Source organism: Symphalangus syndactylus, chromosome 8 (genome assembly GCF_028878055.3).
Source record: "Symphalangus syndactylus isolate Jambi chromosome 8, NHGRI_mSymSyn1-v2.1_pri, whole genome shotgun sequence".
In the NCBI taxonomy this organism is placed as follows: Eukaryota; Metazoa; Chordata; class Mammalia; order Primates; family Hylobatidae; genus Symphalangus; species Symphalangus syndactylus.
This window is the reverse complement of record NC_072430.2, coordinates 46,234,180-46,254,769: the sequence shown is the minus strand read 5'-3', so window position 1 is coordinate 46,254,769 and position 20,590 is coordinate 46,234,180. Positions and strand designations below refer to the sequence as shown.

General features: G+C 42.4%; 1 protein-coding gene across 10 annotated transcripts in view; it reads right to left on the bottom strand.

The window, feature by feature from the left end:
* The window catches only part of MAP3K9 (mitogen-activated protein kinase kinase kinase 9), an 88,234-nt gene that overhangs the window by 19,835 nt on the left and 47,809 nt on the right, over positions 1-20,590 (bottom strand). For all 10 annotated transcript variants that reach the window (XR_008659425.2, XM_055288961.2, XM_063644352.1 and 7 more), the window contains 4 exons: positions 18,953-19,133; positions 7,601-7,749; positions 6,496-6,671; positions 18-258 (listed from right to left, as the gene is read on the bottom strand). Coding sequence is in view for 9 of the 10 variants with exons in the window: in XM_055288961.2 (XP_055144936.1) it covers positions 18-258; positions 6,496-6,671; positions 7,601-7,749; positions 18,953-19,133 (747 nt within the window). In the remaining variant the exon portion in view is untranslated. The remainder of the gene's footprint in view (positions 1-17; positions 259-6,495; positions 6,672-7,600; positions 7,750-18,952; positions 19,134-20,590) is intronic.

Sequence of the window (20,590 nt, the reverse complement as noted above, 5' to 3'; positions counted from 1 at the left end):
GGTCCCCGGCCACTGACCAGAAGGGAGGCTGATGCGGTTGCCATCCTTGAGCTTCAGCCGGCTCTTCCTGAACTTGCCCTTGCGTTTCTTCACCCGGGGCTTCTCCTGGCACAGCTGGTGGATGATGATGTTGAGCTCCCGTTCCAGGATGTCAATCTCCCGCTCGGCTAGCTCCTGCTCCCGACGCCGCAGCAGTTCCTCCTGGTTCTTCTGCTGCAGCGCAGCCCGCGTCAGCTCCTCCTCCCAGGTGCGAAGTTCCTGCAGGATAGGCAGAACCATCAGAGAAAAGACTGGGGTGCTCAGTGCAGAGGGGCTCTGGGGTGAGGCCTGAGAGCTCCCAGGGGGCTCATGGTGTCCAGGAAAGCTCTCCTATGTTGCTCAGTCAAGAGAGAGGACTTGATAGCTGGTAAATGAACATCAGACCACCTGGAACGGTGGGGAAAGGAAGGCTCAGAACAGCCATACTGAGGGGACAGTCAGAGAAGCTAAAGCCATAGGCCAAGCCCTAGAAATGGGGGCCAAGAGTTTCTAGTTGCTCCTTCCTTCTTCATTAAAATTGCCTGTGATTTATATATATATATATATATATATATATAGGTTTGAATAGAAAATATAATCATGTATTTATTTACAGACTTGGTTCTACTTTACTTTCTATTTTTTGAGACAGAAACTCATTCTGTCACCCAGCCTGGAGTGCAGCGGTGTGATCTCAGCCCACTGCAACCTCTGCATCCCTGATTCAAGTGATTTTCATGTCTCAGCCACCGGAGTAGCTGGGATTATAGGCATGTGCCACCAAACCTAGCTAATTTTTTTGTATTTTAGTAGAGATTAGGTTTTACCATGTTGGCCAGGCTGGTCTCAAACTCCTAGCATCAAGTGATCCATCTGCCTCAGCCTCTCAAAGTGCTGGGATTACAGGCGTGAGCTACTGTGACCAGCCAAATATTTTCTATTATATAAAAGATGTTTTTTCACCAAATGCAATGGCAACAAAAGCCAAAATTAACAAATGGGATCTAATTAAACTAAAGAGCTTCTGCACAGCAAAAGAAACTACCATCAGAGTGAACAGGCAACCTACAGAATGGGAGAAAACTTTGCAATCTATCCATCTGACAAAGGGCTAATATCCAGAATCTACAAAGAACTTAAACAAATTTACAAGAAAAAAACAAACAACCCCATCAAAAAGTGGGTGAAGGATATGAACAGACACTTCTCAAAAGAAGACATTTATGCAGCCAACAAACATATGAAAGAAAGCTCATCAACACTGGTCACTACAGAATTGCAAATCAAAACCACAATGAGATACCATCTCACACTAGTTAGAATGGTGATCAGTAAAAAGTCAGAAAACAGCAGATGCTGGAGAGGATGTGGAGAAACAGGAATGCTTTTACACTGTTGGTGGGAGTGTAAATTAGTTCAACCATTGTGGAAGACAGTGTGGCGACTCCTCAAGGATCTAGAACTAGAAATACCATTTGACCCAGCAATCCCATTACTGGGTATATACCCAAAGGATTATAAATCATTCTACTATCAAGACACACGCACACATATGTTTACTGCGGCACTATTCACAATAGCAAAGACTTGGAACCAACCCAAATGTCCATCAATGATAGACTGGATAAAGAAAATGTGGCACATATATACCATGATAGTATGCAGCCATAAAAAATGATGAGTTCGTGTCCTTTGCAGGGACGTGGATGAAGCTGGAGACCATCATTCTCTGCAAACTAACACAAGAACAGAAAACCAACCACCATATGTTCTCACATATGGTGGGAGTTGAACAATGAGAACGCATGGACACAGGGAGGGGAACGTCACACACCCTGTGGGGGTGGGGGGCTAGGGGAGGGAGAGCATTAGGAAAAATACCTAATGTAGGTGACAGGTTGATGGGTGCAGCTAATCACCATGGCACGTGTATGTAACAAAACTGCACATTCTGCATATGTACCCCAGAACTTAAAGTATAATTAAAAATAAACGATAAAACAAAAATCAAAAAAAGATATTTTTAAACCAGAGCCAACTTAATCCAGCTTAAAATGTATCCACTGTACATAAATCATCCTCCAGGTAACATCTAACAATAAAATAAAAATATGTTTCCAGGGTGGCTGCTCAAAAGTTATGTGAGGCATGTCACCTAAATCTTCATGTTCACTTGAGGAATGAATCCACTGAGGTATGCGGTTTCAACTCTCACCTTATCTTAAAGGACAATGATTTGCTCTAGAAGAATCATGAAAACATAGCAAGGAAAAAAGAGAACATTTCCTGAGGTCTTTTTCAGGCACTTGCTCTAGAACCAAATTTGGCTGCTGCTCTATCACACTCCCCTGAAATGAACTGCTCAATGAGCACAGGAGATGTCACCCCAGAGCAGACCGTGCCCCTGCAAATCTGAAGGACAGTCAGTCACACAGCTAGGGGGAGAGCTGAAGCCAGAAAGCTAGAGGATGAAACTGGGACAAAGTCCCATTTGGAATTGCATCTTGTGACCCAAGAACAAGCCCTTTTGTCCTGCTCTGAGAATGGAAGCAGGAGCCACATCAGATGGCAGAACCTCTTCCCTACCTCCCCTTTATCCTTCCGCATGAGTTCATAAGTGAGCCCAGCACTGAATTCCTGGAAAGAGGGGAGGGGATGTAGAATCAGGAAACAGGAGAGAAAACAGGAAAGAAAACAAAGCATGTCTACAAAATTTTTAAATCTAGATTTTAAACTCTTAATGCTGGCTACCCTGGGCTTTGGATTAAAGTGGGGTGTGGGGTGGAACCTGGAGAGAGCTATGTCTGAAAAAGCAGGATATTTCTTCAATAAAGGAGCCACAGCAACACTTCTGTAGTCGAAACCTAATTTCTCAATGAAATAATCACTATAAGTAACCATTCTGGATTAAAACAAAATAGTGTAGAAAGGGAACCTGGAGCTAGAAAACAAGCATGTGAACCCATATTGGGGAAGCTGAGCAGCAGGTAAACAGTGGAAGAGAGGAAAGAGGTCAAGAAATGAATACAATATTCTGATGCTATAAACTCTCCATTCAGCTTGTCTTCCATCCCCAGGAGAATGTCAAAATAGCCATAAAAGTGATAGAAAGAAGGCCGGGCGTAGTGTCTCATGCCTGTAATCTCAGCAGTTTGGGAGTCCGAGGCAGGCGGATCACCTGGATTGGGAATTTGAGACCAGCCTGGCCATGAGAGTGAAACCCTGTCTCTACTAAAAACATAAGAATCAGCTGGGCATGGTGACATGCACCTGTAATCCCAGCTACTTGGGAGGCTGAGGCAGGAGAATTGCTTGAACCCGGGAGGCGGAGGTTGCAGTGAGCTGAGATCATGCCACTGCACTCTGGCCTGGTGACAGAGCAAGACTCTGTCTCAAAAAAAAAAAAAAAAAAAAAAAAAAAAGTGATAGAAAAGAAATGAGAAAAGAATTAGCACATTGAAAAGTGTCTAGCATGTGGTAGGCCTAGGTGCTCAGTGGTTGAGTAACTATTGAGTCAATAAATGAATGAGGAGAAATAATAATAGGAGATTGTAATATTGTGAATGCAATCCTTCTTTATGGGAACATAGATTTATCTGAGAGTTGAACTTGAACTACTTCTTCCTTGATGAAATAAACCTCAAATTAATTGTTGTGCGCCCTCCAAATCCTTTGTTTCTCTGTCCCGTGACTTTGTTTTCATTACCAAGAGAAGAAAAATTCATGGAAGATGCAGAAAAAATATTCCTGGTTGGTTGATTTTGCTGTTAAGTGTAGAAGTTTAAAAGTCAAAGCTAATTTCAAGCTTCCTAAGTCCTTGTCTCCTCCATGCTCTTGTCTTAGGGATGGTTTGGCTCTAAGTCACTCTCTTTAATGGAACACAAACCCCAAACAACACCAATGCATTCTCACAATAATACTTAGAAACAATAGGTTGATCCAACCTGAGGAATTAGCTGAATCATAGGGTAAATCAGGACATTTGTGGAATGTATGCCTATGACACCATTCACTTGGAGGACCCTTAAACATGCCAAATCTCCTACTTTTGCAACACCTATTTCTGTTGCACAGTTTGCAAATCACATCTTTCACATACAGAATGAGTTAAGAAGAATCTCTCCAGAGAGAAGGCACATCTTACTCTCACTTACCAAACAACAAGCCTTATAACAGAGAAGCATCATAGCACGGTGGCTAAGAGAAAGGACTCTGGAACAAACTGCCTGTTTAGGTCCCAGCTTCACCATCATTAACTGTGTGGCCTTGGACAAGTTAATATGGGCATCACATGTAATATGGAGTTAATAGCACTGACATCATTGACACAACAATTATTATCTCATTAAATAAGGTAATTCATATAAATTATAAGAAAGCATGGCACATAGCACATGCTCTACAAATGTTAGCTATTATGAGTTTGACGTCCTAGTAACTACTTACTGACCAAATCCAACCTTCATTTTTCTTACTGGCTGGTACCCTTATAATTTCATCAATTAAAAGAAAGGTAACCAAGTGTCAGTGATGCAGCAATCAAAAAAAAAAAAAAAAGGCCAGCGACTCTTGGGATTCTTCTAGCTGGAATAGTATTTAGTGAGAGGAACAGTCTTTTGTAATCATTCTGCTCAACAGTCAGTGCAAGTCCACCCACCAGGGTCCCTAAAGAGTCACTGTAAGCTCACTCCATTCTTCTAGAGAATGCTCATTGACTTGGCAAACAGTACTGTGTTCAGAATTGCTATGTTCCATAAAAAGAGTTTAATCTCTTCAAATCAGCTCAAGAAATTATTTGTAAGTCATTTGTGTAGAACAAAAATGACATTTGATATGGTTTGGCTGTATCTTCACCTAAATCTCATCTTGAATTGTAGTTTGCATAATCCCCATGGGTCATGGGAGGGACCAAGTGGAGATAATTGAATCATGGGGGTGGTTCCCTCATCCTGTTCTCGTGATAGTGAGTTAGTTCTCAGGAGATCTGATGGTTTTATAAGGGGCTTCTCCCTTGCTGGGCACTTATTTCTTCTTCCTGCCGCCATGTGAAGAAGGACCTGTTTGCTACCATGATTGTAAGTTTCCTGAGGCCTCTCCAGCCCTGTGCAACTGTGAGTTGATTAAACCTTTTCCTTTATAAATTAACCAGTGTTGGGTATGTCTTTATTAGCAGCATGAGAACAGAGAATATAATATTACAAAGAATATAGGTTTTTGGAATCAGAAGACCCACATTCAAGATTCTGCTTCCCCACTTACTAACTCTGTTACTTCAGGCAAGTTGCTGACCCTCTGCTCTGAGATGGAAACAATAATAACACCTGGCCTACATACTGATGGCAGGAGCCATAGGACTCCTGGATAAAACAGACAAAAAGGTCTCATCAAATTTTTCAAGTGGAAAAAGTGGGAAACCATAAAGCCATAAACAATTTTAGCTATCATTGTTATCATATGGCTATTAACTTCCCAAATTCCCATAGTGCAGAGTGAGAAAAGAAAAAAGGCCTGTAATCCCAGCACTTTGGGAGGCTGAGGTGGGCGGATCACGAGGTCAGGAAATTCAGGGCATCCTGGCTAACATGGCGAAACCCCATCTCAACTAAAAATACAAAAAATTAGCCGGGCGAGGTGGCGGGCGCCTGTAGTCCCAGCTACTCGGGAGGCTGAAGCCGGAGAATGGCGTGAACCCAGGGGCAGAGCCTGCAGTGAGCCGAGATCGCGCCACTGCACTCCAGCCTGGGCGACAGAGCGAGACTCTGACTCAAAAAAAAAAAAAAAAAGATAAAAGAAATTAACCAAATCTATAAAGACTTCTCTCTTGCCCCTAGCTACATCCCTTAGATCTAGTCCTGCCCCTATATAAGCAATATAGTTGCATGTGACTGGCTTCACCTGTGTGTACACTGACTGCTAGGGACACACTGAGGGAACAGAAAGGGGCCATTTAGGGAATGGCCACCAAAACAAAAAAGCAGATCTCTGGTAGGCTAGGAGTCTCTGAACTCCCTGGTTGGTTTGGGCTTGAAATACTTTTCATAAAAACATGAAAAATGCCACACAATTTCAGACCCATGGTATTTTTTGCCCATATTCTATTTCTGATTCTGATGTCAAAAGACACGGGAAGGATGTTCTGTAACTATCCTCAAGGTTGAAGTATCCCTATATCAAGTTAACTTTCCTCTAGAAGTCTATTGTAGAATCAAGAAACATTTCCAGAACCTCTCGTATTTCCAGCTGGCAGGGTGAGACATCCCACTGTGAGAAAAGAAAAAAGGCCTGTAATCCCAGCACTGGGATTTTGCCCAACTGCATTCTTCTCTGGTTTGGACAATTAAGTAGATACCAAGCTGGAAGGTGGGCATGCTAGAATCAAGATGGTCAGTCAGACTCGGTCCAGAGGTCCCCGTGAGCGAGGTCTACTAATTCAATGCATGCCTTTTTTCTTTTCTTTCTTTCTTTTTTTTTTTTTACCTTTTCTTTGGCCCTGAGTTGGTCAAACATCTCCTGAATCTCGTGTTTCCAGTCGTCCTGCAGGCAGTGGAAGGAGTCCTTGGGCATTTCAAAGAAACCAGACTCCTCTATGGTGGTTAGCTGGTCCAGGATATTCGTGAAAGATGGTCGTGAGTGGGGATCAGGATTCCAGCAGTCTGAATAGAACATGTGAATACTCAGAAAGCATGAAAGGACAGAAGCAAACATGTAAGACTTAGGCTATTACATGGCCTCACTTCCCAGAAAACTACCTCTTACTTCTTCCAGAAACAGAGATCAGAATTTAGGTAACCTCAAATAAGTCTCAGGAAGTAAAGCAAGCTGCCCACCATTACAACCATCAAGAGTGAAAATGGAAATTAAATGCAGCAGTTCTGTACTCATTCCATTCTGGCTGTTAATTAAGGATAAGAAAAGTGAGCCCAAAGAGTTTTCTTGTACAAAGCACCACCACAACACAATTTACCATGTTACTACCTTGATTCAAGAACAGACAATGGGGAATTATGCCCTGGGCTTCAGTTTCCCATAAATAAATGAATTAGCCTTCCCCCACCCACAATGGGATGATGAGGAGGTGAGGATGAAAAGCATTCTAGTGAGAGTCAGGGAAAGCGAATTCTACCTAATCCCAGCTCAGCCACTCCCTAATGAGGTGGCCACCTATCCAGTCAACTTCGCTTAGCTTTAGATTCCTTACTTACAAAATTATGGGGTTTGACTAGATGACTTTTAGAGTTCTTTCTCCTAAGATGTTCTTCACGTCTCTTAAGGTATTCAGAGGTCCTGACATAAAAGTTGCTGTACTTTCTGATTTTGCATTAAATAATAATATGCTGAAGTGCCGGATAGCAGGCTTTTGTTACTAATTTCACTTCTACAGTCCCTGGAGATATGACCTGCTTGCAGCAGGGTGTGGACGTCATCTTGAAGAAGCCTTTCCAGTTGCCCAGAGGATTCCTCCTTAGGTGACTGAAACTTTATCTCCTCTTTCAGTAACTGATCTCATAGAATTGGCCAAACTCTACCCATGCTTACAAGAGGCAAAGTGTCTCCAGTTTGGTTCAGGCCAGGGCTTACTTACCTTCCATGAGTTTGGCAAAAGGTTCTGGGCATGTAGAAGGAATAGGAAGGGCGAGTTTGTTCATGGCCACTCCATAAGCGACTGCTAAGCCATCAATGCCTCGAAAGGGCACCTCACCAGTCAGCAACTCCCAAAGTAGCACCCCGTAGCTAAGGAGAGGAAGAAGACAGAAGCCATGTAATAAGCTTCAGGTACAACTTCACTGCAATAGCTCATGAGTCTTTTCTGAGCATCCCACATTCTCCCCAACACATAGTGAGACTAATGAAACAGAAATACTAATGTGATATAAAAGGGAAACCATAAAACCTACTAGCTAAAAGCAAAATCTCTGGAGTCAAGCACACTTGGTTTTCAAGTTTTCTTCCATAATTCGTTAGCTATATGACTTTGGGCGAGGCACTATACTTCTTTAAGCCCCTAATTCCTCATCTGTAATGCACGAATAACACTGTCAGTCTGGCAAGGCTATTGTTGAATTAAATGAGCTACTATAGTGTTTAAATAAGTGCCCAACGGCCATAGCTCTTTTATTATCATTATTATTACTTTTTTTTTTTTTTTGAGATGGAGTTTCGCTCAGTCGCTCAGGCTGGAGTGCAGTGGCGTGATCTCGGCTCACTGCAACCTCCATCTCCTGGGTTCAAGAGATTCTCCTGCCTCCACCTCCCGAGTAGCTGAGATTACAGGCGTGCGCCACCACACCCAGCTAATTTTTGTATTTTTAGTAGAGACAGGGTTTCACCACATTGGCCAGGCTGGTCTCTCAAACTCCTGACCTCCTGTGATCCTCCTGCCTCGGCCTCTCAAAGTGCTGAGATTATAGGCGTGAGCCACCGCACCTGGCCTGTTATCATTATTATTAATGAAATAAACTGGGAGAAGAGGCAGCCTCCCAAGTATAATTTTTTTCTGTTTTAAGAAAACTTCAGCTTTTGTCACAGATACATTTTTTTCCCCAAAGAGCTAGGATTAACAGATTTTTTTTTTTTTTAGCTTTACAAAAAGCGGAGCACTAACCACTCAAAGTAGATTTTGTTCCTATAAAAGATTTCTTTAAATGCCCACTAGGTTGAACAGATTTCTGCTCCCAGATCAGTGTGAGTGGGTTCTTAACGGAGATCTCTGTCTAATTCAAACGGAAAAGTTTCACAAGGGTAGACCACATCGGTAGAACAGAGCAGCGCATCAGCTGTGAGAACTTCAGTGTGCCCTCCCTATCTTTCAAGTCCACATAAAGAATTTCTTTTCTTGTGTCCTATGAGTCAGTGAATGTGGAGTACAAAGCTTAATGGAAGAATTATTCTGTGAATTCACGATCAGAACCAGACACAATCACACAGCACTCAGTCCTTCCAGGAATAAGTCAGAACAAGAAACCGTAAGGCTATGAATAGTTAGAAGAATGGCTCTCCTTATATTTTCAACACCAAACTCAACAATAAGTTTTGCAACCAGCAACAAAGGTCATATTAATTTAAAAAATAATAATAGGCCAGGCGTGGTGGCTCAAATCTGTAATCCCAAACTGTAAATTCAGCCTTTGGGAGGCGGAAGCAGGCAGATCACTTGGGGTCAGGAGTTCAAGACCAGCCTGGCCAACATGGCGGAACTCCGTCTCTACTAAAAATACAAAAATTAGCCAGGTGTGGTGGTGCACGCCTGTAATCCCAGCTACTTGGGAGGCTGAGGCAGAATATCACTTGAATCTAGGAGGCAAAGGTTGCAGTAAGCCAAGATTGTGCCACTGCACTCTAGCCTGGGTGACAGAGCAAGACTCTGTCTCAAAATAATCAGTAATAATAATAAATCCAGTAGCTATTTATTATGAAACCTTATATGTGAAGGCCACTAAGACACTTTACAAACATCACTGTGAATCTCTACAACAATTCTGATAGGTATTATCAACATTTTGCACACGAGGGAAGCAAGTTTTAGACATGTTTAGGAGCATATTACTAAGGGCATACACAGAGTACATCATGGTGGGCCCAGACCAATTCTCAATTTCTTCCCCCTAGAATGCCTTCTACCATTTCTTTGCTTGGTAAACGCTAATCATCTTTCAAGATCCAACTCAAATGTCCCACCATTTATTCATTCATCAGATGACGGCGTTATCCCAGTGATGCCTTCAAATACTATCATTTTCTTTATGCATCTTGCCAGGAAAAAACAAAAAGCCTGGTAGCCAGTTGGTCTTGACTTGTCTAGACAGGAGATGGATTTTAGTTTGGAGGCTTATGGTAATAGTATTGGATACTTTACGATGCCTTCCCGACATCTCCAGATGTTACTCAGCCCATTTGGGCTGCCATGTATTGTAGCTGTTTGTCTGCTAGCCTATGGGCTCCTAAAGAGCAGGGAGAATTGTTCTTAATCTTTGCATTCTCAGGACCTAGCCCAAGCTCTGGTACACAGGAAGCACTCATAGATATGTGAGTGAGTGGGTCTGTGGGTACGGGAGCGAGCGCATGGTCACACAGTCCTGCAGGCTGCCCTGGGTCCTCTAGAGGAAAACCCAAACATCATCAAGAATTGCACTATTACACTTCCTGACAAACCTTTCATGTGACTTATCCAGGTAGTAGTCATGCTGGGGAGCTTCTACCAAGTGACCTCCAGGAACTCTCAGCGCTGCCAACCAGATTCCTAGGTCAAAGCCACTGTTATCCTCCATTGCTTGCTCTTGGAATAAATGCCCACCTCCATCCTGGAGAATAAAAACCAAAGGTCCCACAGAACCTCTTTCTCCCAATCAGGCGAAGACAGTCGGTATCTGGGCCCTAACTACCTGGAAAGATCACAGAGTGTTTCAAAGATCCAAATATGTTCTGTTTGTGTCCCTGCATCCCTTCTATGATAGTTTTCACACTGAGCTCTAAGTGTCCTGTGAAGGTGTCTCAGACCGCCTGGAAGCATGTGGGGGGTGAGGCGGGGGTGGGGGGTTATGGGACTGGGACTGGCCCCATTAGCTCCAGTCAGGGCAGCTCTACTCTTACCTGGCTTGTTTCTTTGTTTGTCTGCATTCTATCCCACTTCAGGGGTTCTATAGCTAAAAGGAATGTGAGAACTACCGCCCAAGTAAGCAGAATGCTACCAGAGAAAGATTTAGACAGACTTGGGTCAAATGCCTGTTTTATCACTTAACAGCTATGTGTCTTTAGGAAGCAAGTTCACCTCTCCAAACCTCAGTTTCCTCATCCCTACAACAAAGACAGCAATACCGACCTTACAGAAGAGTTACATGGAATCACTAACACCAACAACTAACCCTCATCCAGAAATTACCATCTATGGCTAGTAGACCTGTGGTTTCTCCAAAAGGGCCTGAAATGAGAATGTGTCTGAGGAGGCTTATGTAGAGCTACAGTGTTGGTGAGAGCTTTGCTGAGGGACACTGGCATTCAGAGAAGAAGTCTTTCTGGGCTGACTAAACTAGTTTTCCTCTGCCAATGTCCCGCTTTATTTTTACAATGGAAAGTGGGTGATATAAATGAAGACTTGGTATTCTGTTGGCAGGAAAAAAGACTGGAGAAATTCAAGAGAAATACAAGTTTACATGGATCTGAGCTCCAGGGAGAGGTGGGCAGCAGAAGTCAATGTGATTTACCTCAGGTTTAGTCAACTTAGTTGCCCTCCCAAGGTTAAAAGGTCAACAAGTCCTTTGATGACCATTTGCAAGCAGCCTGGAAGAACTCATTCAGCTAAGTCACTGCCTCTGAGTGACAGACCCGCAACACAGGTCCCACAGTGCTGCCAGTAATTTCCTAAAAGTCCTCACTGCCTAACCCAACCCTCATAGGATTTACTCTTGAGTCAATAATTAACCACCTCCAGGCTTGGTAATCCCTTCAACCATTTCCTAGGATCAGAGGTGGAGGAGGGATGTTTTCTTTTTTTTCAAAGTGAGGAAAAGTGGACAGCTACCTTTCTTGACAAAAGGCACAGCAACTGCACGCCTGTGCTGGGCCAGAGCTCTATTTTGTAGTAACCTGCACCATCTCTAGACTGTCAGGTCAGGGTCCATGCTCTGAAAGGAGGTGACCATTCTCCCTTGAATGAGGTGGGCTGGGGAATGTCTTGCACTTGGTAATTATCTGTGATTCCACATTCCAGGAACCACACTGACTGTTTAATAATCTTTAACAAAGATAATTGAACTAACATATGTGAAAGCACTTTGTAAACTGAAAGTAACATATAATTCTTCTTCTTATTAACTGAACCCTCATTCAAAATGATGATGTATTAACATATGTATATATGTAATATATACATTGATAAACTTATTGACATAACAACATATTTATTAATGTGGTTATATGTTCATGCTATATTACATTCAAAAAGCAAATTTTAAAACAGAAAGATCCAGGCTGGGCGCGGTGGCTCACACCTGTAATCCCAGCACTTTGGGAGGCCGAGGTGGGCAGATCACGAGGTCAGGAGATTGAGACCATCCTGGCTAACACGGTGAAACTCCGTCTCTACTAAAAATACAAAAAATTAGCTGGGCGAGGTGGTGGGCGCCTGTAGTCCCAGCTACGTGGGAGGCTGAGGCAGGAGAATGGCGTGAACCCCAGGGGGCGGAGCCTGCAGTGAGCCGAGATCGCGCCACTGCACTCCAGCCTGGGTGAAAGAGCGAGACTCCATCTCGAAAAAAAATAAATAAATAAAACAGAAAGATCCCACTAGGGATAGGCAGATGAACACATGAATAGGAGTAAACACACCCAAATATCAATATGCATTATCTCTATAAGTGGGTTCAGGGTGATTTTCTTTCCCTGTCTTTTCTTTCTTGTTTACCCATATTTTCAAATTTTTTCTATAGAAAACGTTTTACTATTGTAATTTTGAGACAGAGTCTCGCTCTGTCACCCAGGCTGGAGTGCAGTGGCGCGATCTCGGCTCACTGCAAGCTCCGCCTCCCAGGTTCACATCATTCTCCCGCCTCAGCCTCCGGAGTAGCTGGGACTACAGGCACCCAGCACCACGCCTGGCTATTTTTTGTATTTTTAGTAGAGATGGGTTTTCACTGTGTTAGCCAAGATGGTCTCGATCTCCTGACCTCGTGATCTGCCCGCCTCAGCCTCCCAAAGTGCTGAGATTACAGGTGTAAGCCACCGTGCCCAGACACTATTGTAATTTTTTAAACTTAAAATAATTAAGAAAATGCCTCCACCTCATCCCACAACCAACAGGCAAGAAGGCCTTGTGGGACGATGCCCTCTGACAGTAACCACTGCTCTACCAACACAATGCAAAGAAAGGGAACGATTTCAGCAATAGCCTTCTTGAGGCAGTCCCCAATCCAAGCAGATTGGGAAACTTACACAGTTGAGGATCCAGCCCTTTATCATCTCACCCTCCATCACAACATTTGCAGGAGAACTTTAGAAGCACACTCAAAGAGTGGGAAGACAAACCATATGGCCCTGGGCACCTGGAATAGCAGAGGCGCAGAGGCCCCCAGCTCTGGATGAGTTCCAGGAGGGGTGAGGTATGGGGCACTCAGACTCAGCCAGTACCTGGCATAGGGCAAGCATTCCACAAACACTTCTTGAATGAGTCAGTGAGTTACAAGGCAGTTTGGGAAACCGCTTTGTACCAAGTTCCTAGGCATGCCCCGGCTCTCTCTGGGACACCCTGCTGGGCCCTAGGCACGGTGGGCTGATCATTCAGAAGGGGCTGCCTTAAGTGCAGGAACAAGACCGTACAGATGGTGGCATAACTACAAGCACAGATTGTCACTACACACATATCTAGTTCTAATCATAGCTTTATGTCTGCCACCTGGGTGAACTTAGGCATGTGACTTCAATTGTCTGAGCCCCATTACCTCATCTGTAAAATGGAAATGATGATCCCTACTTTGGGGGATTCTTGTGAAGACTACAGAAGATGTATAACATTTACCACAGACCCTAGCCCTTAAGCATTTGTAGGTGGTAACAACTGTTACCAGTGTACAAGCATTGCTGTATGTACAGCAGTGGGCACACATTTTCCTCTGCTAAAGGTGAGAGACCATTTGGAGCTACTTAGATGGGTAGGCTTGAGGAAGGAGGAATCAAAGGCCCATTTAATGGGTTATAAATTGTGCCTTGAAGGAAATCCTGCAGCATAGAAGCTAAGACAGCTGAAAGGGAGCAGGATGAATTATGTTTTCAAACCACAATCATCAACCAAACTGGGTCAGGAGGCCTAAGTCCTGGAAACAAGTCTAGACTAGAGCAACTAGAGACCTGCTGGCAGACCATGTGACAATATCCAAGACACACCATCCAAAGTGCTTCTGATTTGAGGTTTACCTCCAAGCAATTTCCTCTAGAGAGTAGAATAATTTCATCAGATGCCTCTCACCAGAGGCTCTTCCTTCAAGCCTGCTTTTAGGATCATGGTTATAGGGCAAGACCTAGAGGTTAGTCTTACAACAAGGATACTTAGGGTAAAAGTTGAAAGGTCCTGCCCTTGTTCTTTCGGTGGAGAAAAAAGCTCTGCAATGGCCTTGTCCTTCCTTGTCTACAATTTCTGTCATCCTGAGAAGACTCTACATGAGGCATTTGTGCTTTCCCTTCCCACTGGGAAGGTGCCTGGATACATGACACAACTCTGTCCAAATCGTCGCCAGCAGAAACCTCTGGAGTGTGTGACAGTAAAACCTGAGCAATTTCAGGGTTAGGCTGGGAGAAGAAAGCTAGTGGGAATACTGGAGGTAGAAAACAATCATGTTACTCAGAAGTCATGGTTTTCCATTAAAAAAGGCAAGAGAGAGTTGAGTGTGACAAGTGGCTGCTTGTCCCCTCAAATCCACCCTTCCTGTCTTCCATAGTGGGGCACACAGTTGTTCAGCTAGAACATACATTTTTCTGCCTCCCTTGGAGCCAGGTGTGCTCACATAATCAAGTGCAGGCAATCGGGTGTGCATAGATGTGTACAACTTCTGGATGGTTTCCAAATTAAAGATAAACTGTGCTTTCCATGAGTAAGTTCTCCTTCTTCTTTTATGAAAACTGTAATACACACATAACAGTCACCCAATTTAATCATTCGGTTAAGGTCAATGCACTGAGGGAATCTAAAAGAACCTAGGTTCCTAAATGATCTCATGGGGCACAGTTGCCCTGCTAGCCTGGGCTACTTAGCTAGTTTTTGAAAGAGAATATGCTTCTATCCTACGTGAGCCTCCATATCTGTATGCCTCTTTGTAATAGCAGCTTAGCTTAATTGATGTATTAATCTCATTAGCATATGGCCAAGCAATAGAAGTGTTAAACTGAAACATGAAATTGCTGATTTTATATATCAAAAATAGTTGAATATCAGTATACAACTCAACTTAATGAGATCAGGTCACATATTTTAAGGAAAGTTAAACTCACTTCTTCTCATTAGCTACTTTGCCCTGTAATTAATGCATAGTAAAATGAGGTTCAATATACAGATGCTACAAAACATCATTGAAAGAAGTTAAAGGAGGTCTAAATAAATGGAAAGATATCCCATGATCATGAATTGGAAGACTTATTAAGATGTCAATAGGGCCAGGAGCAGTGGCTCACACCTCTAATCCTAGCACTTTGGGAGACCAAGGCAGGTGAACAGCTTGAGCTCAGGAGTTCAAGACTAGCCTGGGCAACATGGTGAAACCCTGTCTCTACAAAAAACTAGAAAAAGTGGAGCATGCCTGTAGCTCCAGCTACTTAGGAGGCTGAGGAAGGAGGATCACCTGAGCCCAGGAGGTCAAGGCTGTAGTGAGCCAGGATTACACCACTGCACTGCAGCTCAAGCAATTGAGACCCTGTCCGAAAAAAAAAAAAAAAAAGGTGTCAATAATCCACAAAGCTACAGATCTGATGCAATTCCTATCAAAATCCCAGCTATTTATTTTGTATAAATTAACAAAATTACCCTAAGATTCATTAAATGCAAAGGACTCAGAATGGCCAAAACAATCTTCAAAGAGAAGAACAAAATTGGAATCATATTTCCTAATTTCAAAACTTACCACAAAGTCATACTAATTAAGAAAGGGTGGTATTGGCATAAGGACAGATATAGATTAATGGAGTAGAACTGAGAATCTAGAAATAAACCTTTATATTTCTGGTAAATTGACATTTGATAAAAGTGACCAAATAATTCGATGGGAAAAATAGTCTTTTCAATAAATGGGGCCAGGATAACTGAATAGCCACATGAAAAATAATAAAGTTGGACCCCTACCTCACACCACATACAAAAATTAAGTCAAAATGGATCAGAGACATAAAAGTAAGAGCTAAGATTATAACTCTTAGAAAAAAATATAGGCATGTAAGTCTTCATGACTTTGGACTAGGCAATGTTTTTTAGATATGACACCAAAAGCACAATCCACAGATGACAAAATAAACTAGACATCATCAAAATTAAAAACACTGTTTCAAAGAACAGCCTTAAGAAAGTGGAAAAACAATCTACAGAATGGAAAAAAAATTTGCTAATCATATATCTGATGAGAGAATAGAAAGGACTCTTTCAGCTCAACAATAAAAAGACAAATACTTTAATTTTTAAATTGGCAAAGGATTTGAATAGATATTTCTTCAGGTTCAGAGATATAATTGGCCAATAAGTACATGAAAAGATACTCAACATCATAAGTCATTTAGTGAAATGCAAATCAAAATCACAATAAAATACTATTTCATATCCACAAGGATAGACATAATAATAACTTTTTTTTTTAAAAAAAAGGCAGTAACAAGTATTGAAAAGATGTGGTGAAATTAGAACATTCATACATTGCTAATGGGAATATAATAAAATGGTATAGCTATGATGAAAAAGTTTGGTGGTTCCTCAAAAAGTTAAACATAGAACTGTTACATGATTCAGCAATTCCACTCTTAGGGATAGACCCAAGAAAACTGAAAAAAATATGTTTACACAAAAGCTTGTGTTGTACACAAGTGTCCATAGCAGCATTATTTATAACAGCCAAAAAGCAAAAACAATGCAAATGCCCATCAACTGATAAATGGATAAACAAATGTGGTCTATCCATACAATGGAATATTATTAAGCCTTAAAAAGGAATGAAATTCTGACATAAGTTACAACATGGATGAATCTTTTTTTTTTTCTTTTTGAAACGGAGTTTCGCTGTTTTCCCAGGCTGGAGTGCAATGGCACAATCCTGGCTCACTGCAACCTCTGCCTTCTGGGTTCAAGCGATTCTCCTGCCTCAGTCTCCTGAGTAGCTGGGATTACAGGCATGAGCCACCACGCCTGGTTAATTTTGTATTACAACATGGATGAATCTTGAAAACATTATGCTAAATGAAAGAAGCCTAGTCACAAAAGACCACATATGGTATGATTCCATTTATGTGAAACACCCAGAACAGGCAAATTCATAAAGACAGAAAGTAAATTAGTGTTTGCTAGGGAGCAGAAGGGGGAAGGATTAGGGAAGGACTGACGATAGACATGGGGCTTCTTTTTTGGATGATAAAAATGTTCTGGAAATTGGCCAGGCACGGTGGCTCATGCCTATAATCCCAGCACCTTAAGAGGCCGAGGTGGGCAGATTGCTTCGGATCAGGAGTTCAAGACCAGCCTGGTCAACATGGCGAAATCTCATCTCTACTAAAAATATAAAAATTAGCCAGGTGTGGTGTGCGCCTATAATCCCAGCTAATTGGGAAGCTGAGGCAGGAGAATCACTTGAACCCGGGAGGCAGAGGTGGCAGAGGGACGAGATCATGCCACCGCACTCCAGCCTGAGCAACAGAGTAAGACTCCATCTCAAAAAAAAAAAAAAAAAAAAGTTCTGGAAATAGATAGTGGTTGTAATGGGCTGAATGGTGGCCCTAAAAAGGTATATCTATTTCCTAATACCCAGAATCCTTATCTGAATCATTATCTTCACTAGAGTCTCTGGAGGATATGGCCCTGCCCACATCACTTTCAGGCTTCTGGCCTCAAGAACTACAAAGCACGCACTTCTGTTGCTTTAAGCCACTAGGTTTAGTAATTTGCTACAGCAGCCCTAGGAAACTAATAACAATGGTGACCCATACACACTTTTTAAATATACTAAAAACCACTGACTTACATGCTTATTTACTTCTTGAGACAGGGTCTCTCTCTGTCACCCAGGCTGAAATGCAGTGGTGCAATCACGGCTCACTGCAGCCTCAACCTCTCAGGCTCAAGAAATCCTCCCATTTCAGCCTCCCATGTAGCTGGGACTACAGGTACATGCCACCACACCTGGATACTTTTTAAACTTTTTGTAGAGATAGGGGTCTCGCTATGTTGCCCAGGCTGGTCCCAAACTCCCAAGCCCCAGAGATCTTTCCACCTTAGCCTCCCAAAGTCCTGGGATTACAGGCATGAGCCACTGTATCCGGCCAACTTATATACTCTAAAGTGTACAAAGGGTTAGCTTTATGGTATGTGAATAATAGCTCAATAAAGCTATTATTTAAAATATACATGCACACACACACACACACACACACACACACAGCTCACTTTACAACACATCAGGACAATAACTCCATGGACTGATATATAATGATAAACTACAGTCCTTTCTTTTGTATACTAAGGTGATGCTACTGTCCCACAGCCATGACAACATATACTACTAGGTAGTTGCTCATCCTTCCTCAGCTGGGAAAATTTTTAGATCTATTTCCTTGCAACCTTTTGGGCTCACATTTACTAGGAGGATGGCTGGTCATTTCTAGTCTGTGGCTTTGCAGTTCTGGGCACATATTTGGGACCCATTTTTTTCTGATTTCTGGATCAATGACAACAGATAGAGCCTTGACTAAAAGATGAACTAGATTAACTGGAAAAGATAATTTTTAGGCCATCAAGAAAAAAGAGATTGCACAAAGAACACTCATTGGCTCAGGAGCTTAGAGTGAGGACATTGGGTTAATCCTCTCCCCAAGTTCAGCAGTAACGGCCACGAAAGCCTAGCATTGCTGAGCAAGCCAGACTGATCCTCACAAAGCTCTCCAAGAGGGACTGAGTGACATTCCCATCTTACAGGGTAGAGATGGGAGTACATGTTGTCCCTGGAATCTACTGGCCTTTCCTAGGGAGCAATCACCAGCAAAAAGTGGCCTGCGTATAGCACTTGAGGGATTTTTTTGGTAGATGAAAGCATTAGAAACTGTCCCCTGGCAATATGGGAACTGGCATAGATGACTCTTGGGGGAGGTCACTTAGACCTACTTCAGGTGCCTGGGATCCTAGGTAACCTCAATTCTCCAAGTCTTGAAATGTGTGTGCTGCCAAGATGGACCTGGGAAATGCTGTCCCTGCCCCCCTGGACCTTACCTCCACACGTCACTGCCTTTGGAAAACATGGAGGCCCGGATGACTTCGGGTGCCATCCAAGCATACGTCCCTGCTGCACTCATCTTGGTGGTTCGGTGCCATTCCCGAGCCAGACCAAAATCAGTGATCTTCAGAATCTTGTTGCTCAGGTCTCCATTCTCCACCTTCTGGAGGATCAATACTAGGCAAAGAAAGGAATACAGAAGAAACCAGAGTCTGCATTAATCAGAGGGAAACCACAGAACAGAACTCTTCTGCCATCCTCCTGACCTCTCCTGTGGGCTCCAGCATTTAGCTGCCATGGATTGATGGTCAGAGCCATCATTTCGTAAACACCTATAGTGCATCCATTTTTGGACCATCCATTTTATAGCCACTATCTCTAATCCTCACAACAACTTACAAGGCAGGTACTATTGCCATCTCAGTTTTACTGATGAAGAAACTAAGACACACATGTCACAAATAAATTCCTGGCTGGGCACAGTGACTCACGCATGTAATCCCAGCATTTGGGGAGGCTGAGACGGGTGGATCACCTGAGATTAGGAGTTCGACACTTGCCTGGCCAACATGGTGAAATCCCGTCTCTACTAAAAATACAAAAAATTAGCTGGGCATGGTAGTGCACACCGGTGACTCTCAATAATCATGTCCTCAAATACTGGTATCTACCAAGCACCCGTTACTACTAATCATTAAAGCACCAAAGCTTGTGAAAGCCTTATTTTATTTTTTGTAGACCTTTTTTTTTTTGAGCTGAAATCCACATAACATAAAATTAACTATTTCAAAGTGAACAATTTACTGATATTGAGTACATTCGCAATGTTGTACAACTACCACCTCTGTCTAGTTCCAAAACATTTTCACCACCCCAAAAGGAAACCCTATACCCATCAAGCAATTATTCTCCATTCTTCCTCCCAAACCTTAGCAATCACCAATCTCCTTTGTCTTTATAAATTTACCTAGTTTGAATACTTCATGTAAATGCAATCATACAATATGTGACACACCTGCTTATTTCACTGAACATGTTTTCAAGTTCATCCACATTACAGCTTATATCAGTACTTCATTCCTCTTTACGGGTGAATAATATTCCACTGTATGTACATATTACAGTTTATCCTTTTGTCCACTGATAGACACATGGGTTGTTTCCACTTTCTGGCTACTGTGACTAGTGTGTATGAACATGTGTATACATATATTTGTATACTTGTTGTCATTTGGAGGGTATAGATCTAGGAGCATATTTGCTGGATCACATGGTAATTTGTGTTTATCTTTTTAAGGAACCACCAAATTGTTTTGCACAGCAGCTGAACCATTTTACATTTCCACAAGCAGACTATGGGGGTTTCAATTTCTCCACATCCTCAAGGATACTTGTTATTTTCCTTATTATTGGTATTCTTCATGCCATCCTAGTGCATGTGATATGGTAACTCATTGTGGTTTGGGTTTGCATTTCCCTGATGACTAATGATACTGAACATCTGTCTTCTCATGAGCTTGTTGTCCATTTGTATATCTTCTTTGGAGAAATGTCCATTCAATACTTTGTCCATTTTTAAAGTGGGTGGTTTGTCTTTTTATTATTGAGTTATAAGAGCTCTTCATATATTCTGA